This window comes from Callorhinus ursinus, unplaced genomic scaffold (genome assembly GCF_003265705.2).
Source record: "Callorhinus ursinus isolate GAN/ISIS: 27379988/994484 unplaced genomic scaffold, GSC_fseal_2.0 scaffold3, whole genome shotgun sequence".
Taxonomy (NCBI): domain Eukaryota; kingdom Metazoa; phylum Chordata; class Mammalia; order Carnivora; family Otariidae; genus Callorhinus; species Callorhinus ursinus.
The window spans coordinates 8,165,429-8,184,610 of NW_027397065.1; the positions used below are offsets into that span (position 1 = coordinate 8,165,429).

Below are 19,182 nucleotides of genomic sequence, written 5' to 3' on the forward strand. Positions count from 1 at the left end.
CCCTCTCCTCTCTCCTTTCCCTTTTTCTGACATAGTACCTCTTAGCCTCTGGGAATGAATCCTATAGTCTCTAGCATTGGTCCCAGGTTCTTGACTGTTGTGGTTGCAGTGCTGCCAGGCAGCCCCTGACTGGGCACCTGCCCATGTGGTTAAAATGAAACAAAGTTAACTGTTGAGCTCACAGTAGTTGCTAAATAGGCTGACTTCGGTTCCTGGCCTGGAAGATGGTTATGTTGATGATGAAGATAGCACCAATGATTTTTGATGTCTTTGGGAAAGGTATTCTGATCCCCATTTATGGATAGGGACACTGAGGCTTGGGGTCACCAGGAGAGATGGGCACTTCCGCGCTAGCTAGCATGCACCTGGCTGTTTCCCTCTTCCTCCTCTTCTAGGCCTGGTTTCAGGCAGCCAAGCCAGCATGTTTCAGCATTTGAAGCCCTGGCTTCTTTCCCCCAGTGATCATGTCCTGAAAAATCATTGGCAGTTCTCTGCTTTTCATTGGCAGGCTGACCAATGAGAAGGGCATAGTGGTTGGGAGAAAGGCCCGTTGGAGCTCCCAGTGGCTGGTCCCAATGAGTTTCTCTGGTGTGGAGATACAGCTTGATTTTGTGACATCCCAGGTCCCTGTGAGCATTTGAGTTTCTCATCTTTCAACTAGATAACCTTTAAAATCCTTCAGCAGAATAGCTAGTTGATGGTAGAATCAGGACAAGAACTTGCATCTTTTGCCTAAGTTTTATGTTCCCTTTACACTATTATTTTTAACCTTTCAAGCCTTTTTATTAGCTACTGCTAATTAATGCTAGGACGTACCACATTCTTAGGGTACGATGTGGATTAATTTGTCTATGTAAATTTAGTATTTCAAGGTAACAGTTTGCACCACCTCTACCTCTGGCTGATGAGTGCCTGATTGTCTTTGCTGTTCCCAATAGCCTTTTTCAATCGCAGTGAGTGAGCCCAGGGGCAGAAATGAATCTGTGCCTCTTACTCTCATCAGAGAAAAAGGAACTTATGGAATGGTTACTGTGACTTTTGAGGTAAGTTTACTCTGAAATCACTTTAAATGGTAACAATTCAGAGTTCACATCAGGTGGCTGTAACTTAAAAAAATCAAAGTCCTTTGTATAAGAAGCATGACCCTTAATAAAAATGAAATAAAAGTCAATACTTTTATTTTTATTTCATTTATTTCTGATAAATTTCATAGTTAATAAAAAATGTTTTTCTTGCTGCTTGCATATACTATGCTATCATGAAACAATGTATCATTTTATATACAGGGATGGTAATAATAAACCACAAAATAAAATAATAATAATGTTAATTCTATAAAATCCATCAAACCTTTATGATAAACCTTTTCAAGGATATAAATTTTTAAAATGCCCATGGGTTACTTAGGCTTATTTAAAATTATTTGATATCTAGTCTTCTCTCATTTACATTCCCCATTAAAAAAAAAAAGTCTTAATGGATGCTGTTAAGAGCAGTCACACTCCACCATGGAGGTCCATATGTGTTACAGCATTTGACATGAATAAGACAGGCTGTGGGTGAGGCGCATTTCTTAGGGTGCTAGCTGTCACCATTCCATTTGATTGCTTAACAACCACATGCACACCAATGTGTCACCATATTGCTATTTTATGAGATACATATTCAAATCTTCAACTAATTTTTGTGTTTTATAATATCTAGAACATGTTCATATGGTGTTTTCAAATATTGGAGCATTAATTTCTATCTTACCAGTTTCTATCTTAATTATTAATATCAATATCAATCAAATGGATAGTTGGATTTATATAACATAATTCTGAAGCATAGAAGAGTTCTTCCTGTGCTCATGGAGCCCTACATCATATGATGATTATGTTAACTGTATAAAAAAATAAAATGGTGTAAGAGAATAATGCATGAAAAACATAGTAACAGTACTTAAATATGCTGTAGTCTTGCAAGTTCTACACAGGAAGCCTTAAAGAATGTTTCATGTACTTAAGAATATGTGCTTAGATAGTACATTTTTGAAAATGTATCTAATAACAAATGTGGGGAAAACTGGGGAAAAATTGGCTGGGGAAAGATAAGGCAAAATTGCAAATTTTGAATGTTACTTTCTGGATGTCTGAAGTTACTTTCTTGAGTCTTAAGCCTTTGTTTTGTTGAAATAATCACAACTAACATTTGCTGAGCACTTAATTATGCCATTTACTATTCTAAGTGCTTTACACCGATTCTCACTGCATATAAAAACCAGCATCTCTTCCCAGAATTTTGTCTCCCTTGTGCCCTTCTTATTTTCTTCTCCATAATACTTATCATCATCTGAAAAATACACATTTATCATTTTCCCCTTTCATTAAATGTAAGGTCATTATGGGTAGGGAGTTTGCCTGTTCACCACTATATCCTTAACATGGAAAAGAGATCAGGCACAGAGTACTTAATAAGTACTTTTTAAAAGGAGTGATCTTATTACGTCTTCACACCTAGCCTGTCAAGTGGATATTATTATGCCTATTTTAAAGATGAGGAAAGTGTTCCTTGGGATTATTTTTTTAAAAATTTTATTTTATTTGTGAGAGAGAGAGAGCACGAGCAGGGGGAGCGGCAGGCAGAGGGAGAGGGAGAAGCAGACTCCCTGCTGAGCAAGGAGCCTGCCGCGGGACTCAATCCAAGGACCCTGGGATCATGACCTGAGCCAAAGACGCTTAACCGACTGAGCCACCCAGGCGTCCCTTGGGGTTGTTTAATGTCTTGCCCAACGTTACAGTCAGTGGTGGTACCGCCATTTGATTCCGTTACTTAAGAGAATTTACCAATTTAGAATACCTTCCTCTCAAGAAAATATGTTTTTTTCTCAGATTTAATATAATGGCTGAGGAAAAAAGAGAAAGCGCTTAGAAACCATGTAGTTTAATGTGATTATAGTCAAGATCTATAGCTATATTATAGGCCTTGACTATTAATTAGAAGGGCAGACTTATGTACAGTTTTCTTTAATTCTTCTCTCAAAACATTTTTAAGTGAATTTCAGATTTTTGTCAGTCAAAATCACAGTAATGCTTTCTTACTCTTGTGAAATATTTTGTGTTTATTGATGGCACTGTGTGTTTCTTTGCAGGTAGAGGGTGGCCCAAATCCACCTGAGGAAGATTTGAGCCCAGTTCAAGGAAATATTACCTTTCCCCCTGGCAGAGCAGCAGTAGTTTACAACTTGACAGTACTTGATGATGAGGTAAGATAATGGTAAATGCTTCAATGGGACAGGGACACTGCCTGTAGTACAGACATGTTGGAGAACATTATGTCAAGCATGAAACTGTGAACAATATTTGAAATTATTCAAGAACATAGTCCTATGTAAGGTTAGTTTACTGTACTAACTAGTTAATGTATATTTTAGCTATAAAGAGTCATTTTGGAATATATCTGATTAATATTTACCTAATTTATTTCACATAAAATTATCTGTTTTTTGATAGGAGATACTGACTTTATTTTTATTTTTTTCAAAAAAATTTTTTTATTATTATTGTTATGTTAGTCACCATACATTACATCATTAGTTTTTGATGTAATGTTCCATGATTCATTGTTTGCATATAACACCCAGTGCTCCATGCAGAACCTGCGCTCCTTAATACCCTTCACCAGGCTAACCCATCCCCCTATCCCCCTCCCCTCTAGAACCCTCAATTTGTTTCTCAGAGTCCATAGTCTCTCATGGTTCGTCTCCCCATCTGATTTCCCCCCCTTCATTCTTCCCTTCCTGCTATTACATAAAATTATATATCTAAAAGCTGATGAACCTGAATATAACTGGCAGCCACACGTAGTAAAAAACTTAAGCATTTTGTAAACCCTGCTGATTGATTTTTTTAGTGATTTCCATTTTGAGCAGGTATATAGTACTGCCTACCCAGCATAAGTATTTTACTATGAAAGCAAAGAAAATTCTATTGTAATTGATATTCTTTTGTTTGGATATTTTAAGTGTTCACATTCAAGGGAAGGCTTTAGTTATTTTTACACTTCACATTGAAGTTACCAAGGATTGAGGTGACACAGCTAACTTAACTAAGAAGGGAATGGATTTGAACAATAATGTGCAAGGGTATCTCTTGTGAATGAGATAATGAGAGAAATGAGAGAAAACATAACTTTTAATAAAATAATCTTAATATTGTCAGAAAAAAAGAGAATAAAATAGCTGGGAATTTTTAACCATCCCTCGACCTTACTACAAAAAAATCATGAAATCAAGTCACAACAAATCCCAAGAGAAGAGAAACAAACAATTTAGAAAACATTATTAGAAATTGTTTCTCTTGAAAAAAATGAAATATTAGGTAACATTGATAACTAGTTCATCTGGTTCTTTAAGCTAGTAAAAGCCTTTTGTTTTTAGATCCTTGAGAAGGTTATAATTTGGGGCAACGATTAATTATACATTTTAACTAGAAACTTAGAAGATCATCCTCTGAGGATCTAATGTACAGCATGGTGCCTGCAGTTAATGATACAGTGTTGTATACTTGAAAGTTGCTGAGAGTAGATTATAAGTGTTGAGTCACTCACACAAAAAGAATCAACTGTGTGAGGTGATGAGTGTGTTAATTCTCTGGATCTCTGCACTTATTCCAAAATGTATATGTACATCAAACCATCATGTGTACATTTAAAATATATTACAATTATATTTGTCAATTATTCCTCAGTAAAATTGGGCAATAAAAAGATCAATCAAATCACAGCATTTTTTTTTAGATAAATAGCCTTACCTTTTATATTGCTGTTGATAGAGGTAAAAAGATTTGTTTTTTCCCTTTCATTCATAAAACAGAATTTATTTAAACAGCATAGTGAAGATTATCCCTAGGATTTCTGTGTAGTTGCAAAAAAAAAAAAATTTCACTCTAACAATGTCAATATTTGCCTGATAGTGACTCTTATAGCTTGTTCTCCAGAGGCATGATATGTATTTTGGAAATCATATGATTGGTATATGTTTACCTCTCGAATTAGAAATCATTTAGAGAAAAGCAAGAATAATTCACATGTTGAAAACTAATAATTTGCATGTGATGTGTAATGTGTTAGTTTTCCAGATTCTTAGATATTCTATATCTATGATAATATTATTCCAGATTTTTAGATATTCTTATATTTTATCATTAGATTACTATCATGCTACTTCTGATAGAAGTAGTAAAATTTTATGCCCAGTTTTACTGTCAAATCATTAGCGTTACCTAAAGATTGATCAAGGTTGAAAGACATTATACCTATACTTTAATACCTGTCCATACCATTGCTTTATGAACTTTTCCTTCCCTATCTAAAATATATTATGTAGCTTTGGAAAATATTTTAATATGTAGGTATTAAGCCTCTCTACTCCCTTCAGTTAAAATTTTTTTGTTTCTTTGTACTGAAACATGGCAACTATATACTTTGGTTTCTTTGCAGATGTTTTGGCTATTGGTATTTTTGCTACTGTTTGTATTTATTTGACAGGTACCAGAAAATGATGAAATATTTTTGATTCAACTGAAAAATGTTGAAGGAGGAGCTGAGATCAACACCTCTAGGAGCTCAGTTGAGATAATCATTAAAAAAAATGATAGTCCCGTGAGATTCATTCAGAATGTTTATTTGGTTCCTGAGGAAGACCACATACTCCTAATTCCAGTTGTCCGTGGAAAAGATGACAATGGGCATCTGATTGGATCAGATGAATGTGAAGTTTCAATCGGTTATGTTATTATAACTGGGAATTCAACAGCACATGCCCAGCAAAATTTAGACTTCATTGATCATCAGCCAACCCCAACTATTGTTTTTCCACCTTTTATTCATGAGTCACACCTAAAATTTCAGATAGTTGATGATACCATTCCAGAGATTGCGGAATCATTTCATGTTGTATTACTAAAAGATACCTTGCAGGGAGATGCTGTGCTATTAGCCCCTTCTATTGTGCAGATCACCATTAAGCCAAATGACAAACCTTATGGAGTCCTGTCATTCAACAGTATCTTGTTTGAAAGGACAGTTGTAATTGATGAAGATACAACATCAAGGTATGGTTTATTTTAAACCTGTTACTGTGGTTATTTTAATATATTATTCTGAGATTTAGTATTTGTGCTGTTGGACATAGTGTCGAACTGTGTCACTTCTTCCACCATGGTTTTGCTGTTTTCTTTCTTATTTTCAGAGTGATTTAAATATGCAAGTGAATTCATATTATGATAGTTTCCCAGGACACATCTACATAACTCCCCCTTCATATTAAGAACAGCCATTCGTTCTCTATGATATGGATTCTGCTTTTACCAAAGTCTCATGGCCAGTTTGACGTTGAAAAAGCCCAGCTAAGGGAAACACAGTATAATATGTGACCATATATACTTCTTTTAAAATTCTAGATTTGAAGAAATTACAGTGGTTAGAAATGGTGGCACCCACGGGAATATTTCTGTGAACTGGGAATTGACACGGAATAGCAGTGATCCCTCACCAGTAACAGCAGATATCAGACCAAGTTCTGGAGTTCTCCATTTTGCACAAGGGCAGATGTTGGCATCAGTTCCTCTTACTATTGTTAATGATGATCTTCCAGAAGAGGCAGAAGCTTATTTACTTTGGATTCTGCCTCATACAGTACGAGGAGGTGCAGAAGTGAGCGAACCAGCAGAGGTAGATCATTTGTTATGCTTTACTTGTGTGAATATTTCCGTGTTACAAAAGAGCCAAAGAATTTGATCACACAAATCACTTTTATGTCTAGTTGGATGCAACAGGAAGAACATTGGTTTTAGAAATGATATATGTTTCCGTTGCTCAAGGTGGTCTGTTTTGTAAATAAAAAATGTACTCTTCAAAAGAATTCCACAAACAATAAATTAAGAAACTTGCCAAATCTGTTTTTAATTCATCTTTTACTCTGGTACATATAAAAAGTGATCATCTTTAGATATGATATGTAAATAAATATTAAAAATCGGAATAGCCTAGAAAATCAACGGTTTGGTATTCTCAGATGTGAAAATTCTACACTTTAATATTTTATTTCTTTATCTGCAGCTTTTGTTCTACATTCAGGATAGTGATGATGTTTATGGACTAATAACATTTTTTCCTATGGAAAACCAGAAGATTGAAAGCAGCCCACGTGAACGATATTTATCCCTGAGTTTTACAAGACTAGGAGGAACTAAAGGAGATGTGAAGATGTTTTATTCTGCTCTCTATATTCCTACTGGAGCTGTAGACCCTTTGCAAGCAAAAGACGGCATCTTAAATATGTCCAGGAGAAATAACCTCATTTTTCCAGAACAAAAAATCCAAGTCACCACAAAACTACCAATAAGAAATGATGCATTCCTTCAAAATGGGGCCCACTTTCTAGTAAAGGTACTGTAGTGATTAGAACAGTTTCAACTTTGGTTCAACTGCATATGTATTTGCGTGAGAGAGTTAACTAACCATTATCTTGCCCACATTGATGGTTTGGATGCTACCATTGGTTACTACAATTTGTTGAGGGAGTCCAAGGAGAGAATGTGTCTGCTTTTAAGCCATAGAAGGAAGAATAAAACAAGGGTCCTACTAAAGTTAATATTCTAATCAGGTGATAATAAAAGTATACCAACTTGAAATGCAGGTCAGAAAATAATGGATGATGTAATGGAGTCACACAAATTGTTAATGGAGGAGGGCGGGGAGGGGGGAGATTGAGAGAGAGAAGGAGGAAGAGATCTGCCATTCTTTTGAGTTGATTTGGGAAAATATGACATAGGAATGGGACTTGTAGGATAAATACAGTTTTTCATGATGGATACTGCAGGGGAGGTGTTTCAGAAATAAAAAGCACTATGAGAAAAATTGTGTAGATATTTTTAATTAACATACTAAAAAAAATCTGTTTCTTTGTTAACTATAGTTAGAATCTCTGGATTCTCATCTACTTAATAAAAAGAAGTTAGGGACCCATAACATATTCTTCCACTTTGTCTTTTTTTATTTCTTAACTTTTATTAAAGAAAACATTATTTTTATTGCCAAAATTAAAAAAAGTCTGCACTCACTTTTGATAGTGTGGTATGCATTTGGCATTGGTTGATTCTGAAAATTAGAAAGCAATAAAGGATGCTTATCAAATTTTGGTTATGTTAATAAATTTAATAGAGATTCAAATAGTATGAATGGGTTGATAAAGAGTTTATAACCCTGTATCACTATATACTTTGCTAACCGAAATATATATCAAATGAAGTTTCATATTCCATTAATTTTTTTGAAGCATGCACATTTAAGTTGGTCTCATATTTTTGCCTAGACTTTGTTTTATGGTTTATTGCTCCTTTCTTTAGTACTTCTCACTGCTCCCTTTATATATACCATCTTCACCACATTATAGCTGCCGGTTGTCTTATATATGTGGGATGGGGAGTTTAGCTGTACTAACTGCTTTCTATGCTTGCTTCACACCTGCTACTTGGGATGGTTTTTACTGAGCTCCTGAATTTTCTTGATCTCTTGCTTTTTCCTTCTTGGATCGTGTTTGGGTTTTGTTGTGGTATATCTTCCTCAAATACATGTGCAGAAAAGGAATATGCAAAGTAAACTTTTTGAGTCTTTGAGAAGCTAAAAACAAAACTTCAAACTCACACTGATAGTTTGGCTTGGTAGAAGTTTTTAGATTAAAATGATTTTTTCAGGGTGCCTGGATGGCTCAGTTGGTTAAACATCCGACTCTCGATTTCAGCTGAGGTCATGATCTCAGGATCATGAGACTGAGCCCTGCATTGGGCTCCACACTGGGTGTGGAGTCTGCTTGAGATTCTCTCTCTCCCTTTCCCTCTGCTCCTCCCTCCTTCTCTCTCTCTCTCTCTCTCTCTCCCCCTCTCTAAAAATAAAAATAAAAAAAAAATAGTTTTTTTCACAACTTGGAAGGTATCGTCTTATAGCACAGTTGCTGATGAGAAATTGAGGGGAAAGACATTATTTACTTTTTTAGGTAACTTGTTTGTTAACTCTGAAGCTTTTTCTAAAATCTTGGTGTTCTGAATTCCACAGGACTGTGTCCCTCTTTGCTTAGCATTTGATAGGGTAGGCCCTTTTATTCTGAAAGCTCTTGTCTTTTTTTGTTTGTTTGTTTGTTTGTTTTCAGCTGGGCCACTGCTCACGCTTGTACCATTTGTGTATTTCTTGAGGAGTCCTGGTGGAGGGGTCTACTCAGTGACTTGTTCTGGGGATATATGATTTATCAGTATGTAGAGGATGCCTTTTTGTAATTCATGTACCCAGAGGGAGAACTTTTGCCGTTTTATTTCCAAAGGTTTTGCCACTAGTGGTGGGAGATTCTGCTCTTCCTCTTTTGTTATTATTGTTATTGGTATTTTGTGTCCCCTCAAAATTGGGAATTTATGATGTGATGCATACTTCTGTCTATGAGGATAACCCATTCTTGGAGGACCCCTGAATTTCTCTTGAAGTGATGGGTGAAGAGAACATGGCTTTGTACACAGTTGTGTCTGCTTCCCCTGTGGCTTGTGGGATGCTCTTGTGACATGAGTGGCCAGATGGGGCATCTGCATCTGTGAAGTGGAATTGAGCATGTGGTGGAGTCCCTGGCCTTGGCCATGTTGAACAAGAAGTTAAAGGGACTGGAATGCTGCTCCCGGAACACATTTGGAGATATATTTAGAAATTTTTGAAAAGCTATACATTTGGCCTTATAAAAAATATGTCACAACATTTTAAGATTGGTCCTAATAATACATGAAAGTGCATAACTAATTTCATCAGTTTGCACTTAGGGTAGCATTTCCCAAACTTAGCAGTTTTTAAGAGTCCCTGGGAGATAATAACTTGTCAAGAGGAGTTTCAGAATTTGATGGAGTTTTTGTTTTTATTTTTGGTGTCAGCTCTGTCCTTTGCCTTTTCTGCTGTCAGTATCCTCTGCATTCAGAGCACTCTCATTAATATACATTGTCTTAGTTCCGGCTGCTGTAAAGAATGCCATAGACTGGTGGCTTAAACAATGGACATTTATTTCTCACAGTGCCAGAGGCTGGGAAGTCCAAGATCAGGGTGCTGGCTTGGAGAGTGACTGGTGAGAGCCCTCTTCCTGGTTTGCAGACTGATGTCTTACTGCTGTGTCCTCACATAGTGGAGAGAGACAGGAAACAAGCTCTTTGGCATCTCTTCATATAAGGCACTAATCTCATCATGGGGGTCCCCCCTCGTGACCCAATTATCTCCCAAAGGTCCAATTTCCACATGCCATCACCCTGGGGATTAGGTTTTCAGTAGGTGAATTATGGGGGAGCACAAACATTTAAATTCATAACGTATGTTTAAGGTATGTCAGTTTTCAGTTCTCCCTTGCATAGGGCACAAGTGATATGAGAACCAAATTATTAACCCAAGTGAAATAAAGCAAAGATTTTACACAGCTGTTTTTGCTTTCATGGAGGCCTGGGCATCCTGGAATTCTTGTAGTCGTTGTAGTGATGTGAGGTGAGTTTAAGGACTGATGATGCAGTATGTTGATTCTGAGTTGTGGAGAACTTTTCTGTTCCCATTTTAGCTTTCTGATTTCTTTTCTCATGCTGCCTCAAGACCAATTTTTACTGTAGATACAGACCCTCCTGTATCTGTGCCAATATTAGTAACCTTTCTATTAAGCTTTTAGTCTTTTGAAAATATTTTGTATCTCTATCCAAGTAGCTGCAGAGAATCCCTTTGTAAACAAAACCTTATTAAGGACCATCTATGGATCAGATATTATCCGAGCTATTTTCAGCATTGTATATGAACATGACAGAATTTATTCTTGATGCTACTAAAAAGTAAGGGAAAACTTGAAAAGTGTGTAGTGTCTGAATTTTGGTGATGCCGGTTTAGAAATGTGTTTGTACCACTAATTCCAGACTCGATTCTTTATCTCTCTGTATTCAGTTAAAAAACAAAAGGTCTTCCAGTGCAGATAGTTAATTTAACAGTTTAGAAAAAAAAAGACATTATTAGTCACTGACACAATTCCTTGAGGTTCAAAACAGCTGTAGGTTCTGGAAAGCTCCTTGAAATTAGAAGGTTGTGTAGTTTGTATAGAATGTAATGGATGAGCAACTCAAGAATAGGAGGCATCAGATTCTGCATGGAAAGTTGAATGAAACTGAAGAAAGAAGAATCTGAGACATGAACTCCTCATTCTTCACTAACCCTCTCCGCTAAATACATTAGTCTGAGATGCAACTTTTGGCAGGCTTGGGGTTTGCTAATGTGCTGTCCCAGTTGCAAACTGTCTGAAAGCAAAGAACGACTCTTTATGAATGGGGCAGTTTGATTTAGCAGATGCTTAAGGAACCCAGACAAAAAGGCTTAGAGACTAGGAAATAAGCCATGGAAAATTAGCATTTTCCTTTTGATCGGTTCATTTCATAGCCTTCTATATCTTCTTTCTTTGTATTTTTCAAAAATCCTATATTTAGAATTCTATAGCTTTTTTTGATAAATGTAAGATACGACTTATTTTCCTCCTTTCGTTTTAGAAAGTTTTGAAGTAAAAATATATTGATGTTTTAAATAGTAGTATCAATTTAGCTCTTTGCAAATGTATGGGAATGGGAGTGTTCATTCACAAACACATGCTTACTCATGCATGACCAAGTATTTTAGAAACATCTCTGCCTCCAAACAAGGTACACCTTATATTTATATACATTTTATATATGCATTTAAGTATATATATAAATTAAATATATATATTTATATACATTTATATACATTGTATTTGTTTATTCTTTGTAATATTTTTTAAGATAAGTAGAAATTTACATGTGTATGTATTTCTTTTATCTAGAAAGAATGACAGGTATGTGGTTTTTACTATTTATCTTTACATTGTATTTATTTTATAAAGTAAATGCAGTATACTAAAGAATTACACGTTTTATTTTACTTGGTCTACATACCATATTTGGCAAAATGTTTCAGTCTAATTTCTTTTTTTTCTTTTACTCAAATGACTATTTACCAAATATGGAGTTTTTCCTATCTTTCTCCTGTATGTGATTTTTAGATTTAAAAAAATTTAAAAAATATTTATTTATCTATTTATTTATTTATTTATTAAAGAGGCGTGAAAGACTGGGGTGATGAGGGGTAGAGGGAGGGAGACAGAGAATCTTAAGCAGGTTCCATCCCCAGCACAGAGCCCGATCTCATAACCCTGAGATCATGACCTGAGCTGAAATCAGGAGTCAGACTCTTTTTAAGATTTTATTTATTTATTTGAGAGAGAGAATGAGAGAGAGAGAAAGCACATGGGGGGGGAGGGTCAGAGGGAGAAGCAGACTCCCTGCTGAGCAGGGAGCCCGATGCGGGACTTGATCCAGGGACTCCAGGATCATGACCTGAGCCGAAGGCAGTCGCTCAACCAACTGAGCCACCCAGGCGCCCAGGAGTCAGACTCTTAACTAACTGAACCACCCAGGTGCCCCTCCTGTATGTGATTTTTAAAGCAAAATGTGTGACATTTTAAAAGGGCATTTACTTTTGCCTTTAAAATATATATCGTTTATCATGAAGTGTGACATTGTGTGTGGGATCAGAACTACTCCTGTCCATTTGTGGAAAATCAAATTAAATCACAAGTCTTTTCTGGTGGTTACTTATTGGCATTGTTTCCACATTACAAAGCCTAACAGAGGGCTCTAAAGAATGGGAGATCCATAATGTCTTATTAAGTTCAGAATTGCTTTTCATCTTAAAATATTTATTGTTTTTGCAGTCCTGTAATGATTATCTATTCCTGTACTCCTCAACTGAACACTGTATGGATTGATCAGTTGAATTTTGGAAAGTTAGAATATTAAGATGTTGAAGGTTTGTGATATACCAGGATTCCTATAGAGCTCATTTTGTGTTGGAGGGATGAGTTGACAAACATTTACTGTGTCTCAGCTGCAGTTTTGGGTCTGTGTCATGGCCGGGAAGATGCTGAGAAGAACACAGACGCATAAAGGCTTTGTTAGGAAGTAAAAATCTGGAATACACAAAATGATGATAAGCAATCAACATGTGAAATTTATGATAAAGTTCTAAGTTTAGGGAGGGTAGTTACAGAAATTCAGAAAGATAGAATAAAAAGGGCTGGAGATACCAGGAAATCTTCATGAAAGAGGGAGATTTAACTGGACTTTAAGAATGGGTACATTTTGGGGCACCTGGGTGGCTCAGTCGTTAAGCTTCTTCCTTCGGCTCAAGTCATGATCCCAGGGTCCTGGGATCGAGCCCCGCATCGGGCTCTCTGCTCCACGGGAAGCCTGCTTCTCCCTCTCCCACTCCTGCTGCTTGTGTTCCCTATCTCGCTGTGTCTCTGTCAAATAAATAAATAAAATCCTTAAAAAAAGAAGAATGGATACATTTTGGGCTTGTGAGATAAGGGAGGCCATTCTAGATGAGAGCACTATGGAAGTTACTCTAGTGGTCATGTTCATTAAGCACAGGGATATTGTGTGTTATACATATGCTGTTTTTCTTTAAACGGAGAGACAGGTTACATTGGAGTTTTGAATGATGTTCTGATAGTGAATTTTCTCTGGCATAGAAGGGGAGTGGGTGATTGATTGGAGGCAAGGGTCAGTGAAAGAGAAGAATGAGATGTGGGCAACTCTCCGTTTAGCTTTAAGGTCAAGGTAGTTGGGTACAGGTGATAAGGAGGAAAAGCAGATGGTAGTGCTGGTGATGTTAGTAGTGAGGGGACATGGAACAGAGATAATGATTTCTATTTTGGACATTCTAACTGTAAGATGTCTGTGTGACATTTTTATGATGTCCGTGGGCAGTTGGTTACAAAGATTTGGAATTCGAAGGAGAGATCCAGAGATTATTAGGGAGAGGGTATGACATAATAAGATAAAGGGTTTAGAAAGAACCCTGGGGAATTATAACTGAAGAGCAAAAAAAAAAAAAGCTCAAGAAACCAGTGCAGGAGGTTGAAATAAGATGGTGACTGTAAGAGGAGATAAAGTTGCCAAGTTTGTGACCTTTACATATGTACTTTGTTGCTGCATGCTATTAAGACATTTTTTTATTTAAAAATTTCTGTTCTTTTAAATTTTTCATTGTGTTTGTTTGTTTATTATAGTTGGAAACTGTGGAGTTGGTGAACATAGTTCCCCCAATCCCACCCATAAGTCCTAGATTTGGGAAAATCCAGAATATTTCTTTAGTGGTTACTCCAGACATTGCAAATGGAGAAATTGGCTTCATTAGCAATCTTCCAATCATTTTACATGAACCTGAAGATTCTGCTGCTGAAGTGGTAAGTAGGCTTTTTCTTATTGATGGGGCCTAATAAGTCTGAGATAATAAGGCATAGACACAGAATTAACAGATCTTGGAAAGCTTCACCATTTACAGCAAGTCTTCAATATGTCATTTAAGTAACTGATTAATATGTGATTTTTCCATCATCTTTTGCTATATTTGTTAGAATAAAATTAGAATTAATTGCTCATGGCCAGAATTGGATATTTTGATGTGGATGCTTTTAGATAGTGCTATGACATTTGACAGAGTGATAGCCAAACATAATTTTTCTTTTTTTATTGGCTAAGTCACATGTAATACAGGTATCCTTGACCTATTCCATTATTAGCGTTCCTCATGCTTGCCTTGGGAAGGAGTAGGGTGGCTGCCTTGGGTTCTGTGCTTGGCGGTGGAAGTGATCCACTTGGATCACCATTCCAGTTGGTGGTGGTAAAGTTGTGGAATGCCAAATTTGAGGAATTTTATGTTATATATATGGGTACATTTTTGTGGACACACACACACACACACACACACACACAAGCACACTCACATGTATTGCACCCCTACCTGACCCCTACCCTGATTGAATTTTCCTACCATCTATCTAGGGATGGCTCTGACTTTCAGCTTTACCATTACCTGGGTTCTGGTCTATCCCTGAAACCTTCTCCAAGACTCTCATAACTTAGATTTGATTTAAAGTGGGTTGGGGTTCAGATCAGAAAAGTGGAGAATTGTTTTTGTTATCGAAGTCTCATGTCAAAATATGGTATTCGCAACTTCTTTTGTTTGTATATTTGATTCTATAAATTGGCAGAGCAGCTCATTTTTCAAGATGGTTCTGATTTTTTGTATTTTTTATTAGTACACTGTTTCCTTCTAAAAACTGAAAAACTAAAAACATTTAGAGAGTGGATTGCTTTTATTCATTATCTGCTGTCAATTTACCATTTCATATTTTTCCCTTGAGGGAAATTAGTTTTGAGGGAAAGTTTTGGGCTCTGAACTTGCATTCTTCCCCTCTGGGAAACAGAAAGGGTGGAAATTTCCCTCAGCTCTCTTTCTCTTTGTCCCATCCATAGCCCAGACTACACCCACTCCCTCAGGGTGACTCTTAATTTTTTTGTCTTCCTTAAGTGTCCTATTTTGCTCACTAGTTTTCAACCCTGACCAGTGCTAGTCAAATTAGCAGAATGGTTAGTGAGGAAAATATCTTCCATTTTTCAAGATGGGTTTTGTTAAAAAGCAAAGAACAAAGAAAATACCTTTTTAGGGGCTTAAAAAAAACAGCATATCTACCATTAAGTATTCATTTATATTCTTTATTTGAAAAAAACTTTATCATTATCTATAATGATCCTTTTATTTTCTATATTTGAAATGTACTGCACTTAAATAAAACTACCAAATATAATTTGTTTCAGGATTATTATAATAGCAGCCATTTATTTAGCTCATACAATGGAGAGACACTAATCCTCTCCATAAACTTGCAAAATATGGAAGCCCTAGCTTCATTTCACTTGAGGAAATTGAGGTCAGAGAGGTTAAGTAACTTGCCCAAGGTCACCCAGAACTATGATTTGAGTATCTCATTTTATTTCTACTGCATATATCGTATTGGTTAGAAACATTTCTTGTTCTTATTTATATTATTATTTTCTTATTTTTGCCTCCATCACTTTAGGATGAATTTTTTGTAATTTTCTAGTTTTAATTATAAAAGTTTATCTTTCAGTTTATATTGTGATATTTCATTAATTCTTTTTTTTGGAGAAACTCTGATGGAAATTTAGTATTTAGCCAACACGTTCTATGTTTTTCACTATTCTTTGGCTTTTAAAATATCCTTTTATTAAGACAAATCATAGGTTAGGGATATTTTGGAGTGGGAACAGTTTTGCAGATAAATTTGATTAGCAAAAACTAATAAAAAAGTTATATCTAAAATTATTTTTATGCTTAATGGGAAGACATGTTCAGTCTTCTGTTTTAATGTCATTTAATAGTTGGCTTCTCTATGCAGAATATATATATTCATATAATAACATGTGAATCCACTAACTGAAAAGCTTACATAATTTGTTAGCATATATTTCAGGAGAAATTGTTTTGTTGTTTTTTTTTTTTATAAGGTATACATTCCCTTGCATCGGGATGGAACCGATGGCCAGGCTACTGTCTATTGGAGTTTGAAGCCCTCTGGCTTTAATTCGAAATCAGTGACCCTGGACGATATAGGTCCCTTTAATGGCTCTGTTGTGTTTTTATCTGGGCAAAGTGACACAACAATCAACATTACAGTCAAAGCTGATGACACACCGGAAATGAATGAGACAGTAACACTTTCTCTAGACAGGTAATAACCTGTTTAGGTTATGTTTATTTAGTAGCATTTATATATGTTCGAGTTCTCTGAAATAATTTTGTTTTTTGTTTTAATTCTTTCCTCCATATAAAGTAAAGAGAAAAAACTAAATAGATAACATTTTGCTGGGCTTCTGACTTTTCTGTTTTTTGTTGATAGCTCTGGTTAGACTGAATATTGTGACATAGTGAAATTTTACCCTGCTATTCTTTATGAGGAAACATTACACAGAGAATTATTGGAAGGTATCAGATATAACATTAAGCATAGCTAATAAATTGCTATATTAAAAAAGTAGGCAGCAACAAATCTAAAATGTTAGGTTAAGCAAACAACTCTGCCTGCTTCATTTTCAACAGGGGAGAGGATTAGAGCTTTTTTTGAGTGAGTAAAAAAAAGCATTAATCTTCATATAATGAATTCTCTTTTTAACATAGAATTTGAACACTAAATAATACATATTTTTCAGAGAATCAAAAACACTAAGAGGTCTTTTTCAGTAATAATAAGGATTTATTTAACGTTTCTCAGTGGATAATTTATACTAGGAAAATATTACAGTCTCTCAGATATTTTTTCAGTAATTCAGAAAATCACCAAAAGTGAAAAAAAGTTCTTTGTTTAACTGATATCAGTTAATTAAAAAAAAAAATCAAAACCAAGCTTATCTGCTACAATTTTCCATATTAAAATTGATACATATTAGAGAAGGTTAGTGTGACTGTGGGGCTTTGCAAAATTCATATTTTATAAACAATAAAAATCATAGATCAATTCAATTGGCATTATATTATACCATATTAATCAGGACTGAAATAGTAATAATTATTTTATGGAACCCCTTATCCTCTCTATATTTTACCATTAGGTTTTTCTTTGTAGGTATTTTGTATAAACACCTTCTGTAAACCTGATGAGTAGCTGTTCTTTATTTTTATGTCAAAGAAAAATACAGAATGTAGGGAAAAAAGGACTTATGCTTTTAATATGTATTTCACATTAAATCTTAAGGAAAGGTATTTCAAATTATTTTAAAAAATCAGTGAAATGTAATGTAAATGAAAATTGAAAATTATCATTTTTTCACTTATGTCCTTTTTTCTTTTAGTTAGGTTTGAGTACTTATTAAATCAATGGGCAGTCTTCAAAAAAAAAAAAGAAAGAAGAAAAGAAAATGAACAACATTTATAAACCAAAGATAAAGCAATTCATAGAAACTCTTAGCTGAGTTTCTTCTTTGGCTAAGTGTTTAAAGAGTGGCTTAAATTTCACCTTTGAAAGTTTACAACAAATATTTTTTATATTCTTTCAGAACAGTCATTTTTTAACTTGATCATATAAACTTTTAAATTAATTAAATATAATTTTTAAGTATTTATTTCTCTCTCCTATGGGCAAAAACAGTACACAAGGAAGTACAAATCATGGGCTAGAGTATTTCAAAAATTATTGGTTACTCTTTTCAAATACAGGAAATTCATTCAATTTTATATTTATGTTATATTTATATCTAATTCAATTAGTAATAGTGTTTACTTATATTATCTCAATTGTGCATGAGTAAGAATGAGCAAATAACATTTGAGTGTTCTAAGACATATTTAATTAAATAAATATGAGAATAACATCTACAATTTAAAATTACATATTTTATCTAAACCTCTCGATTTTGCAAATTTTTAACAAAACTAAAATGAAAGAATGAATGGTAATAAGTGTTATTACAATGTTATAATGCAACAAAAATAATTAACACCTTATTGTGGTAGATTATAGTTTCTCTAAAGTCAAATTCAAACTGAAATTCTCTATATTTAGTACAGATAAGAGTTGCTCTACAGTTAAACAGTTTATGATGCTTTCAGTATCATATCAGTTAAAAATATTTTACTGTTTAGTTTTCCCCAAATCAGAAAAAATTCACTATGCCAGTTTATTTCAGAAAAATTCATATATGTGGTATATAACCCCATATTTATAGTGTCATTTGACCTTAAAAATGAAGCCTTATGGTGAGCGCTGTGAATTGTGTAAGACTGTTGAATCACAGACCCGTACCTCTGAAACAAATCATACCTCGTATGTTAAAAAAAGAAGAAGATAGTAGGAAGGGAAAAATGAAGGGGGGGAAATCGGAGGGGGAGACGAACCATGAGAGACTATGGACTCTGGGAAACAAACTGAGGGTTCTAGAGGGGAGGGAGGTGGGGGGATGGGTTAGCCCGGTGATGGGTATTAAAGAGGGCACGTTCTGCATGGAGCACTGGGTGTTATACGCAAACAATGAATCATGGAACACTACATCAAAAACTAATGATGTAATGTATGGTGATTAACATGACATAATAAAATGAAAAAAAAAATGAAGCCCTAGGGTCGTGCATGTTGACATGTGTTTTTCAAGACTGTTTGAAAATACATTACATTGGGGATTTGGAAAAGTATTTAGATTTCCTGTTATGAAGTTCTAT

General features: G+C 35.0%; 1 protein-coding gene across 1 annotated transcript in view; it reads left to right on the plus strand.

Moving 5' to 3' along the window:
* ADGRV1 (adhesion G protein-coupled receptor V1) overlaps positions 1 to 19,182 on the plus strand; it is a 524,455-nt gene that overhangs the window by 40,397 nt on the left and 464,876 nt on the right. The window contains exons 5-11 of the mRNA XM_073887989.1: positions 939 to 1,043; positions 3,134 to 3,247; positions 5,530 to 6,095; positions 6,444 to 6,714; positions 7,102 to 7,431; positions 14,177 to 14,353; positions 16,479 to 16,702. Of these exons, the coding sequence (XP_073744090.1) occupies positions 939 to 1,043; positions 3,134 to 3,247; positions 5,530 to 6,095; positions 6,444 to 6,714; positions 7,102 to 7,431; positions 14,177 to 14,353; positions 16,479 to 16,702 (1,787 nt within the window). The remainder of the gene's footprint in view (positions 1 to 938; positions 1,044 to 3,133; positions 3,248 to 5,529; positions 6,096 to 6,443; positions 6,715 to 7,101; positions 7,432 to 14,176; positions 14,354 to 16,478; positions 16,703 to 19,182) is intronic.